This window comes from Scomber japonicus, chromosome 15 (assembly GCF_027409825.1).
Source record: "Scomber japonicus isolate fScoJap1 chromosome 15, fScoJap1.pri, whole genome shotgun sequence".
Taxonomy (NCBI): Eukaryota; Metazoa; Chordata; class Actinopteri; order Scombriformes; family Scombridae; genus Scomber; species Scomber japonicus.
The window spans coordinates 25,099,711-25,112,998 of NC_070592.1; the positions used below are offsets into that span (position 1 = coordinate 25,099,711).

The window sequence follows — 13,288 nt, forward strand, 5'->3', positions numbered from 1 at the left end:
AGATGTAAGCTCTCCATTCACACAAAGCTTCAACATAATGGCTGGTCAGAAGGACGGAGACAAGCTGGTCTTTCCCCTGCTGGACTGCCTCGTGTTAGAGCGTATTGTCTCTCACTGATAAACCCTCTCAAAGCCACATGAAACTCTTGGGCTACTTCAGTTGAATTCTCTCAGCCGCCCCCATTCCCCCAAGACGTTTGAGCCCGTTGACAAGGTTAATCTGCCTTGAGCATCTTCTTATCACATGGTTCACATTTGGTTCACCAGTGAGGGGATGGAGGAAGGGCCTGCAGCGAGAGTTTACAATGCTCATCCTATATTAGCTACCGCTGGGACTAGTGGTAACCTAAAAGGTTGGAGAAGAGGGATTTTTTACAGGAAGATTAGGGATTTTTGGTTCCCCAGATGGACTCAGAAAATGACTAATGCTTTACAGTATGTTGGTAGTGCTGCGGGTGTTCTGGTTAACTCCCAGTACTGCAAAAAGAACAAAAAAACTCAATGATGTGCAATATACAACAGTGATGAAGGACCTCAATTTTTTGACATGATTTTATGCTTGAAAACTGTCAAAGCTCATCCATCACACAATATGCAAAGAAGGGTTCAAATGTGAATATTTCCAGCTGTGAGAATAAACTGTGAGGCATCACTGGACATCACTTCAGTGGAAATTCTATCAAAAACTAAACTTTAAAAATGATTATTAGTCAGCTATGCTCTCCCTGATAATTGCAGTTCATGGATTTTGAAGTGTGTGAATGCCAGATCTAAATACTGTGGTGATAAAGGTTGTTTCAGCAGACAGAAAATAAAGATTATCATTGAGTTAAAATAGCTGGGGTAGACGCATGCAAAAAGCTGGAATAATGTCAAGATGAACAGATGTTGATTTGTTTAAACATTTATTTACAACAATTATATATCACACATAAAGAGGCTAAGACAGTCAAAATCATTTGGTGGCACAGAGGCAAAGAAAATGTCCATACAGCAGTAGAAATAAGTTAAGTTGTGTGTGTACGTGGCTAGCTATACACTTCTCAAATCTCCAGCGTTCGTCTTCAGTAAGGGCTTTGAGGTCTTTGAGGTCATGATATATTAATTAAGAAAAAAATAATGATCAGCAAATGGCACCATAATTCAAAACCAAATGTTTAAAGATTTAAAAAAAGAAAGGATGACAGTGGTGTTAGTGTTCAGTTACACTAGCGAGTAGCGCATGTCACAAAATAGCGGGTAGTGAAAATTTGGTGACTATTTGTGGGGTCATGCAGTGGTTATTCAGACAGTTGCAAGCTAGCTGGTAAAACGCTACTGCTAGCCAGCCAAAATAGCTCATCAAGCTATCTGGCTAGCTACCAGTTAGCTAACTACCAGTTAGCATGTTAGCTCAGTTGCTAACCGGGCAATAGGTTATCACGGTTAATTCAAAGGAGCATATTTGTTTTATCCACTCCTGTCTCACCAATGATGTCAAACTGTATCTCTTCAGTGGGGTAGTTTATACTCTGCATGGTGTTTTTGCTCAAAAGACCATTTGCTAGTACAGTATCAAAGTTCACTGAAATTAAATTCTAAGAAAACAAGCTAATCAAGTAATCACAGCGTTTCAATGATGATTTCTGATTTCACTCCAAAATGTTATTATCAGGAGTTCTGAAACTGGTTGACTGTAACAAAGCACTAAAGAGTTTTAAAGATAAAATGTTAAATCTTAACAAAAGCTGTACTCTGCTGTACACATGCTGTAACCTTTAACAAAATGATATTTACATGTGATTTCATTTATCAGCCTATTCTATTTACAGACAACAAGAACAATCCATCTTTCATCACACCTACAGTGTTGAGGCCCCCAGACTCCTGAGCTTCAGGCCCCAGCGTGTAGAGGAGTGTCCTGTGACTTGATGTGGACACTGGGCAGAGTGAACCAGGCTAAGGGAAGCTCTCGTCCAGCGCTGTCATCCTGGAACTTGATATTAAGGTAGAAATCTCCAGTGTATAGGAGGAGCAGGGCACCCACACAGACGGAGCTTTCTTTGGGTTTAACCTGATGGCAAAGAAACACAGCAGTAGGAATCGTTAGCAGTCACCTCTGATCAGACTCATAATGAAGCTGGCACACAGTCAGCCAGTGTGAAGCCAGCTGTGGAGGAAGTTTGAAGTAGACTGTGCTTTTGATGAAAAGTACAGATGTGAAACATTTCCCCCAGCAGTTCAGAACAATTCCCAAAATGAAGTTGTTTTTATTCTTTGGGAGTGTGTAAACTTTTGTTCTGGCATCAACCATGTCTTTTATATCACCTCCCTCCAACTTGTTCAGCATCCAGCAGTTAGGATTTGGCACAAAAGAACAGATTTACTTTACTTCAGTTCCCTCCACCCATCAATTATAGATTAGATTATGATTTTAAAGGACCATGCTGGTGTTTGCATGTAATCAGACTTAGAATTAAACAAACATTTACTAGTTATATCTTCTCTAATGTAACAGTAAGATAAGATTTATTTGTTATTATAATATTATAGATTATTTATAAGATTTATCCGTCCCACGTTGGGGAAATTGACATCATTGCAGCTGCGAAGTGGATAGTAAAAATAGAAGAGCATCAATAAAAAAGAATGAAGAACAATAAATAATAAGTAAGTACAAAAACAATAGTAGTAAAAAATATTATATGATAATAGTAAGATTATGTACAAGAGTAATATTGGTGTTGAGTGACAATGTACCTGAGTTTGACATTGTTATTGGACAGATTTAAAGGGAGAAATATATATGTATCGCACAGTTGAACTGAAGGTTGTAGAACACCTGAAATACTAATACTGCATTTTAAGTGCAGTTTGTCAAATTGTCCAGATTTGCTGCCTTCTTTGTTTTTTTTATCATTGTAAATTAAATATCTTCTGGGTGGCTTTCAGAAGGACGGAACAAGCAATTTGAGGAATTTGTTATTCTGTAAACGTAGATGACATTGTATAATTATTATAAAAAGATCATTGAAGTTGTGAAGTGCAGTCGTAGATGCTGAATTTGTACAAAGGTCAAGTTTCTGCTAGTAATTTGGAAACCTTGAAATGAATGAAAACCAAAGTCTGCAAAAAAAAGAAAGCAAAACATTGTTAAAGAGTAAAAAAATATAGTATGGCATCAGTAATGTCAGTATACATTACATGAACCTGTTCATCTAATACAGTTTAGTCACTGTTCAGCTTTAAAGTGCAGCAACAGGTGGTAAACTTTAAACTAGCATTAAACTAATTTCCATCATTATTAATGCATGTGTTATGACATGTGCTGCTATGAACTGCCAGGAAAAAACTAAATTGCTCTGTTCTGTTCTTCTGAATTGACTCTTCCTTTCCCCTGTGACATCATGAAGCAGTCTGGTTACATAATACGATGTGACTGTGTTAAATGTATCTTTATGCTGCCTGCTGGGGATTACATCAGCGTAGCACCGAAGCCACCGACTGACCGTGTCGATGTAGAAGGTGTTGGAGCCGATGAAGGTGACGGCGTCCTCCAGTTCGTAGTTCTGGACCCCGTTTTGGAAGTCCTGGTAGGGTACAACAGTCAGGGCTAGGGGACCCACTGCGTTCTTGCTCCGATTGGTCAGTTTCACCTCCAGCGTCACGGCGTCGCCCACTTTACAGTCGGCAATGACATCGCAGTCACATGGCTCCCCATTCACCAACACATCTAGAAAGAGGGGAAAAAACAGAAAGTAGGGGATTAGCATGACTGGAGGAGGGGAGGGGGGGACTTCTTTTGTCTAAACATTTTGTACAATAATGAAACTCGGGAGGAATTTGACAGGAACAAGAATTAAGACCTTTCAAACCAACACTCAAATGCAAGCAACGGCTCCAACGCTCATTCCCAGGATTCTCTTCATTTGTATTCATCCAAACCCAAACCCCCCCCTCCGCCCCCCATAAATGGCCTATCATACTGTTTCTGGTGGAGGATCAATAGGCTTTGTTTGTCCCAAAATACATTTTATTGACATCAGGGGAGAGTGCCGGAGCCATGGGTATTAAAGTGATTTCTCCTCCTGTTAATCTCATGCATGACTAATTTTCTGTTAGGAAGGACCAAATGAGATAGGTGGAACAATCCCAAATACGTTCCCCTCTTCTGTTCTTCTCTCTTCTCTTCTCTTTTCACATGGCTGTACCTCTCCCTCTCTCTCCTGCTCTCCTGTCACAAACAACCAAGAAACACAGACTGAGCTCAATTCAATTCTGCTAATGTGTGGCCAGTCACTCCTGATGCGGCCCCCTATTCGGTTAAGGTGCAGGGGTGGGGTGGGGTGGGGTGGGGGGGTTGGGGGGAAGACACGATGATTTGTTTTGAACAACAAGCCCGCTGAACTGAGCTACCGTACGCTCCTGGCTGGGGTTGAGGAGAAACATGGGGGGATTCAGGAGGGCGCCCGAAGAGATCACCCAAATAATGACTCCTTAGAGAATAATACACACACACACACACACACACACACACACACACACACACACAAACACACACACACACACACAAACACACACATGTGAAAACACAGGCATGCACAAACCGAATGTCATACGCTTTCTAGTGTTCCGCCCGTGGCTGTGATAAATACTGTGAGTCAGAGCGGCTGAGCCTGTGTGACAGCCTGATGAAAGAGGCGAGCTGGAGTTCGGTGCCGCCGGTGCGCCGATCTGTTGCGTACAGGGAGGGGTGGGGGGGCGCGTGTGTGTGTGTGTGTGTGTCGAGGAGGGTAGGTGGGTGGGGGGGGGGGTATCTAGATAGACAGACAATCCAGCAGGAGGTGGGGGAAGCGAGCGTGGGCGTGCGGGTGGCCGAGGCCGCGCTGTCATAGTCATAGTGAGAGAAACCCCCCCAGGGAGGCTGGAGCTACAGGAGGGTGACATTCAGCTCCATGTCTGTATTAAAAACACACTTCAGTCAACACAGACATCCAGCAGCACTCACTGAAGGGTTTTAAAGAGGGGCTTTTTGGGAGAAGATTTTTTGTTAATGACAAGGAAAAGAAGCTAAATATATGAAGAATCAGTCAAGAAGCCAAAAGAGAAGGAGACAGACATCACTCAGAGACTTGAGTGAATATTCGTCTTGTTTTTATCCATTGAATATTGGTCTGTTATGCAACATAGAATGAAGGTATTTCTCATCATTTGATAAAATTGCCCTGGAAATGATCCAAAATATCCCAAAAACATATGTTATGAAGGCAAAACAAGGCTGGTGAGATTGGTATGACACTTATTCATTTCACCCAAGTGACGTACAGGTGGAACACTTCCAAAACTTCAATGGTGTTAGAACCAAGAAGTCGTATGAGTGTCTTGTTGTTGTTTCAGTGTGCTCTAGTATGCTATGTATGTTTATTTTTCGTTCCTCCCTATAGGATGATCCTGTTGTGGTATCAGAGTGGAGCGGTTGTGAGTGAGCTGGATGAATGTATTGATTAAGTGTGTAGGTTGTACCAAGGAGCTGATTGGTTTCAGCATCCAATCGTGCAACTTCAATGCCAGCTTCATCCAGCTCCTTCAAGCTTTTCCTTCTGTTTCTGGTTTCCAACCGACTGACCAGACATGTGAAATTGTGACAACCTGGCATGTATTGTTATGTGTGTATTGAGAGTCAGCCCAGGATTTGTAAGGGGAGGGTAGCATTGTTTGTTGATCCTGGTTTTCTCCTGTTTCGGTTAGGTTAGTGACTTTTATGTTGCTGTACTCCCACCCTGAGGTCATAATACTTAAATAAAATCCTTAAAATGACTGAACATCCTTGTTGCTGGTGGAGATGGGAGATGGGAAGAAGGAACTCACTATTTTCATGTTGCGCCAGGGTTTCCTCTTGGCCACAGTGGGCATGAAACTCAAAAGATTAGATCACCTGTGTTGAGAAATATCTGTTCTTAGACGCCAAAGCTACAAGCCTCTCTTGGGAAGCATTTCATTAAGAATCATCCAATCACTGAGCTTAAAATTCTGGTATGTGTGTCTGTAGTTTATGCTTTGCAAAACATTCAGCTGTTTATATCAGTTCACTCTCAGATTCTGGTGGTTTTTTGGGTTGTTTTTGGATTAATTAAGCAACTGATGCAGTGTTTTCTTCCCAATTACAACTCTGAAGCGTTTTGAAGTGGCTCATGGGTATTACCGTATTTAGAGCCATATGTCAAAGCAAACTGTCAGAAAAAGACAGGAATTTTCCAATTTCAATGGATGGCTGTAAAATAAACCATGCTGTGTCTATGTTAACATGTCTACCTCATGCCATGAGCTGCTCATTCTTCCATTTGTCGTATAGTTTCAATGGAATGTCAGGTACCTTTCACTGCTGTTAAGTGCAACAGTTTGCCAGTGATGGTGCAATTACACACACACATAAATACATACAGTACATGCACACACACACACACACACACACATAAAAAACCCTTTCATATCCATTAGTATTCAGCCTATAGTGACACCTAAGCAAGTAGTTATATTTAGTTTGTTCATAGTCTTGTTGCTAGGAGATGTGCAAATTATAGGTAGCCTACATTGGCTCTAAAACTGGAAATAAATTCTTTCACATTAAAAGCGAACAAAAGAGGATGGTTAGTCTGTAATGAGCTGATGAACTCCCACACACACGAGCCTCAGCCGCACACACACACACACACACACACACACACACACACCCACAGCCGCAACATTTTCTACAGAGTTGCTCTACTCTGCTTTCCTGGATTGTGTATCAGCAGCATGTCAAGCGACTCATTTAGGTAACATATATGCAGATAAACAAGCGGCGCCTGCTCTGATGAGAGAAAACTGTTCAGAAATACATCCATTTATTTGTAATTATGAAAAAAGGAAAATCTGCATTTTATCATAATTGTCACTGGCAAGGTAGCACTGATGAGATGGGATGCACTGGCTAGTATCCAGTTTTTTTTTTTTTTATAAATGAAAGAACGGAGAGGTTGAGTTTCCCTCTGGAGCTTCAGCAAACAACTTTGTATCTCTGTAGAGAGGACTGAAAAAGGTCAAAACAAAACACTGCTTTTTAAAAGCATCTGATGTGTGTTTCCTGGCGTGCAGAGCTGAGTGCTGTAGCACCACTGTACACATGCTGCAGTTTATCTCCACAGTCCTGTGTGTTCAGTAGGTATGTCCAGGAGAGTAGTATCTGTGGAGGCTGAGTAAGCATAGGTCACATCCCTCCGGCTTATGGAGGGAAATAGATTTCAAGAAAGGAAGATGTCAAGTGATGTTTTTTTGAACAACACACTTATGTTTTTTGTAACTATTTTCTATAAATGATCCTAGAGGTGTGTATTTGTGGTCATTCTAATTGTACTAAGCATAATCTACCATCTATTGTTTCTACCTCAGAATGTTGTTGAGGTCTTCCCCTTAAGTGTACATTACTGCACGTTCATGCATGTGTACATGTATGCACTTATTAGAGCTGGGTATCGCTACTCAATACCTTTAAGCTATTGATTGAAATAAATTGATACCAAATAGTATTGAAACATCTCCCATCAAACGATACCTGCAATTGATCCTCTTTGCACCCAGAGCTAGGAAATAGGACTATTTATATGGACTTGCTCACAGCCAATCAACGCAAGCATTCATCGGTTTAGTGCGACATGTGATTGGCCCACTGCCACAACAGCTATAACCCTTAAGGGTACATGGATTGGTATTAGTATTATCATTTTTTAAATAATTTTTTAGGCAATACAACAGTTTAATTGGGAGTTTTCAACAATTCTATTCACTAGCTGTCATTTACTGGTGACAATGAAGCATCCACTTTAGAGTGTTTGTGTTGTAAAAGTCACTCTGCCCAGTCTGCTCTTACATAGTGCCAGAGGTTTTTGCAAGTGCAGTTGTGACGTTGCAGCTAATCTGCCTCAAACATACATGCTCTATTTATCATGGACTGTCAGCAGTTTGCATGTCATTTCAGTGACTGTCTTATTATATATGCATTACATGTAAATGGTGAATGATAAATGGACTGTGCTGTATGGTCTGTACCTATATAGCACTTTTCTAGTCCTCATGACCACTCAAAGTGCTTTTACACCACACATTCACCCATACACACACATTCATACACTGATGACAGGAGCTACCACACAGAGTGCCAACCTGCTCATCAGAGGAGACTAACCATTCACACACATTCATTCACCATTGGCGCAGCCTTTGGGCACAGCAATTGGGGGTTAAGTATGTTGCCCAAGGACACATAGACATACGGAATCAAACAGCTGATCTTCCAATTGGTGGACGACCGCTCTGCCTCCTGATCCACAGCTGCCCCGGTGCAAACATGCACTGTTGGGGAATAGGGGAGGACATGTTAACAGAGGTTGATTATGTACTCTACTGGACTGCTTTGCAGGGATAATCCTCTTCCTCTGAAGACCAGGCATGCACACAATATCTGATTACTGTAATACCAACTAATAATGTGCAGGGAGTTTTGATTTGTATTCATTAAATATACATTTCCACTTGAACTGTACAATCCCTAAAGGCTGCAAACTAAACTAAACTTTTTTTCCTTCCTTTTGTTAAGACATTTAACTGTATGTTTGGTTTCATATGCAATTTTGAAAATTGCACTTTTGCTCTCTGTTTACAACTATAAAGGGTCTTTAACAAAATAAATTCAAGTCAGAAAGAGTTTCTTCCCAGCCTGATGATGATGATGATGATATTCACTGAAGGGAGGAGGAAAAAAGGAGGAGAGCTGGGGAGGTGAATAGAAAATGAGGAGATAAGTGAGCTGTAGTGGAGCAGTTTGGCCTGTTAGAGGAATTGTACTAATAAAACAGACCACAAAACACAGGGAGAGTAAATGTCAGCAAGAAAGGAGGATGAGGATTTGGAGGGTGAAACATCACTGCGACAAAATACTGCTCCAACAAGTGCTACACAAGCAACAGGTACAGTACATTTCAGGGTGTGTGTGCGTGTTTATATTAAGGAGAGTGTGGTAGCATTAACGAGAGCTCTGTTAAGAACTGACTTGGGAGACTAATCCATATCTCATTTTGAATAGACTGATTTGTTGTGTTGTGGCAGCTTCATTAATACATTGAGAGGAATTGATCTGTTTATTAAGCCTGACTGTGCTAACGTGCAGGTACAGTACAACATGTTACATAACACGTGTAGCTGGCTTCTGCTTTCATGTTAGTGCACACACACACACACACACACATACAAACACACAAACACACACGCACACACACACACACACAGCTCTGCCCAGATGCTGCTGCTGCTGGAGTCTGCAGAGGCAAAGCGCTGCGGCAGGCGTCGCCACAGCAACCAAGAGAGAAACAGTAAGAGAGAGAGAGAGAGAAAGAGAGAGAGAGATGACACCTCCCTCCTATATGAGTATGGAAGCCACAGATCAAACTACAGCTCGCAGATTCAACGAGCCTCTCCGCCCCTCACCATATTGCTGTCAGTCGTGAAGTGCGAGCGCAGGTGAAGATAAAGATAACGACCGACACTCGGAGATTTGCCAGTGTTTACACGATTATGCCGTGCGTCACGCCGGCTGCCGATTCAGCTCATTAACATTCACTCACAAATATTGTGCAGCGCGAGAGGGGGGGTGGGAGGGGGGGCGCGATCGAATCAGATCCAAACAAATATAGATGTCATGTTCATCACACCTCACATAAAATGCTCAGAGAGGTTCGGTGATGACATCTCCGGAGTGTACAGTGTGTAGATGATGTTCATTAAACAAAGGGGGGTGTTAGTCTGCTGCTAAAGTGATTACATCAGGAATCTGCTACTGTGTATATGTAGTGCAGGAGTGTGTGTGTGTGTGTGTGTGTGTGTGTGTGTGTGTGTGTGTGTGTGTGTGTTGTGAAGGGCAAGCAATTGTAAGTCCAGTTTTTTGGCAAGTTCTTCAAAAGACAGTTAGTTTTTGTACAAATGGAAATGTGCCAGAAATACTCACTCAGACACAGAGAAGGCAAATGAAATATTATACATTTCTTTACAGCCAGTGGTTAATTACATTTGGTAGATATACAGTACAAACAAATTCATAAATCACACCCACAGACACAGTTATTCTCCAACACCCCCCCCTCCCAAAAAAAACTTTAAGTAAAACAGAACTTTAATCTAAACCTATGTGCATATTTAAAAAAAATGTAGCACTGACCCTTAAAAAATGAAAGTAATAAGATGAAAACACATGTATCAATACTAAAGTAGTAAAATGAAAAAGAACATTCTATCTGTTTGACCTGAATGATGATGGAACTTAAGGTCTTATTATAAGAACAGTGAGCTTAGTGCATTCTTGTTGCTTCTAATCCCAAAGTAGAGATTCATATATATCTATACTTTTAAATGTAACCTTTGTTTAACCAGATAAGTCCCATGAAGTTTGAAAACCCTTCTTGGCCAGGGGAGACCTAGCCAAGATAGAGGCATAAAAAGATGCAAAACAGATAGATTAATAAAAATAAAAGTAGGCTAAGAAGAGACTGGATGGATTATTCATGACAGTCTTGATTTCTGCCAGAGAAATCAGATTTATAAATTTTAAATTCCTTTTGCAGACTGTTCAAAGTGACTGGAACAGAAAACATGATGACTACAACAAGACTCAAATAAGAATAAATATTCCCATTAAAAAGAATAAAGACACAGGACTAAACTAGAGCTGGTTGACTGTACTCCAGAGGCAGTGTCTTTTTTCTTCGAGGATGAACAGTAACAAAGAGTTGTGCTCCAGCCCAGATGACCAGGTCATCAGGGTTTAACAGCTCATCCTGGCCAGTGGCCGCTACCCAGGCAGGGTCATTGATGAATGCTCCGATGGAGCCGGAGGATGAGCTTTAAAAGGTTGCGGTGTGCTGCAGTAGGTCTAAAAATAACCTTGCAGCCTCTGATATACCCCTAAGCCATCTGCCCCTTTTATAATTATCCCCATAACAACCACTCACTTGATATCTGTTGTCTTTGCCTTCAACCAAGGGTTTAAAGATTCCATCTGCTCTGATGAGAAGAAGCCAGGAAAACCTCGGATATTCTCAGAATCACTGAAGGTGGACATGAGACAATTCTACCTTTATCAGTTTGAACCAGGAGGCCTTTACATCTTGAACTGCATAGCTCTGGTAATTCTGGACTTCTCTGTAGCAACATATGCAGTCTAACAGATAGCAAACTGGTGAAGGCAACACGAACTGACCATAAATTTACAGATAAAACTTCTCCTATTGCAGCATTTTTCTAAAGGGTCTGAGTCATCACTGTCCATCTGTGCCGCTCTTTGAAATCCAACACCGACTCAGTAATTATTTCACTGTTAACGGGACATATTTAAGAAGCTTCACCCCAAAACAAGCAGACCTGCTCGGGTGCTATCATTTAAATCAGCAGTGAGCAGCTGATTCCACCGGGCGAGTCTGCGACGAGTTCTGGCTGAAACTCGGACTACTGAAACACTGTAGTCGATGTTTGTCATCCCGCCAGACTTGCCGCAGCGCGTTTCAGAAGCGCTCTAGAAGTGTCCCAGAAGTGGCTCTCTGCTCTGTTAAACATACACACAGTCTAATTTTGACGATCCAGAAAGGAAGTCAAGACGGTACACATAGAGCATCCAGTCAATTTTCATAATAAAACCCCCTGTGCAGACTCCCGATCGTATATCACATCACTACACCAACATTACGTTATAACCGGTGGCACCAGGCCAGAAGTCAACCGGTCAGAGGATATTTGTCACCACGGACGACGAGAGGTTCATCTTGGAAGTGGAAAATCACAAGATTTTATGGCACTGCTGCTGCCGTGACTGCTGCTGTGGCCCCTGGCTTCCTCTCCAGGTATAGGTAGTGTTTTGCTCCTGCCAGAGCGAAACGCTACCCACGCCACTTCTGAAATGTTCCCAGTGGGGTATGACACCATGCGAGGGATAGAATCAAACTGCTTCGCTCGTTGGAATCCAGGCGTGAGGCAGAAAGATTGTGGGTTATGTTACAGCAACAGTTTAGAAGCTCGGTAGACTAATATTGGCTTGTCTCCACGCAGGACACCTAACTGTGCTGAGCTGCTTCCAGCCTGTGCACACTCATCTCTGCTCTGTCAGCATCATGACCACAGGAGCAACAACATTACTCATCCAAAACATTAAACATCACTCTCATTCCTAACTGGCAGTGACTTCTGTTTACTCAAATAATAGTTTCTCTCTCTCTCTTTTTTTTCCTCCCCATCCTTCATTCGATCTCTATTCACCTTCTCAGAAAACTGGAGTGTACTCTACCGGCTCACTGTTTGCATGGTGGCACCCAAGGTTATCATTGCTTAGCATCCTTATCCTTCATTTCCAGCCACACTCAACAAGCCTTTTAAACAGATAGAAACAGATATAGGCGTAAAGATGCTTACACACACACTTACTGAGGCAGTTAACAATGCGAGTTATTGTAACATGTCGGACTATGACAAGTGGAAATAAGAGTACACTCTGCGGTGCTCTAACAGAGAATCACAATAGATCTGAAGAGACTCTTGAATAAGTAAGAATAGGAAAATAATGAATGAATACAAATATATGCTGACAGACTGACAATATATGGGTTGAAGATTGTTTCATGATGATCATTTCTTTAATCATCATTGTGTATTAATATTAAGAGATGTGTCTACAGCAACAGATTTGTCTATATGATCATAGTAGCAGAAGCATAGTTTGCTCAGTTCATTGCTCCCTAGAAGGGGAATCTGCCCCAGAGGTTTGGTATAGAACACGAGGAAAACATGAAACACATCAAAAGCAAAGATAATACAGATTGTAACAAAAGACACATGTTTATGCAGGGGTGATATGCTTATGTAAGTTACAACTCTAGAGATTTGTAGACTATGCAGCCAACTTTTAACTAGCTACTGTTCTTAAAAACACAAAGGCTGGAAATGTTCCTGAGGGATTCTGCCCCCATGTCATCCAAAAGAAGCTTAAAGGGTCAGTTTGCTTCAAACGAAGGAGACTGAAAAAATGCCCCAAACTAAACCCCAAAACGACATTTGTTTACTTAGTTTAGAGGCTGTAGGAATGATGTCTTTTGTCCCTTGGGAGCAAAGGAGGAAGTTGGGTGTAGAGTTGTCACAATTACCGCGATACTGTGCTATAGACAAGCCAACCACAGAGGATGGCAAGCAACTGCCATAACTACAATGTCTTCATGTTTTTTCCTTTATACATGAGACC

General features: G+C 41.6%; 1 protein-coding gene across 2 annotated transcripts in view; it reads right to left on the reverse strand.

Moving 5' to 3' along the window:
- Positions 1–888: 888 nt before the first annotated feature.
- The window catches only part of trappc9 (trafficking protein particle complex subunit 9), a 211,984-nt gene continuing 199,584 nt past the window's right edge, over positions 889–13,288 (reverse strand). For both annotated transcript variants that reach the window (XM_053333925.1, XM_053333924.1), the window contains 2 exons: positions 3,489–3,712; positions 889–2,053 (listed from right to left, as the gene is read on the reverse strand). In XM_053333925.1, the coding sequence (XP_053189900.1) occupies positions 1,874–2,053; positions 3,489–3,712 (404 nt within the window). In that variant the 3' untranslated portion in view covers positions 889–1,873. The remainder of the gene's footprint in view (positions 2,054–3,488; positions 3,713–13,288) is intronic.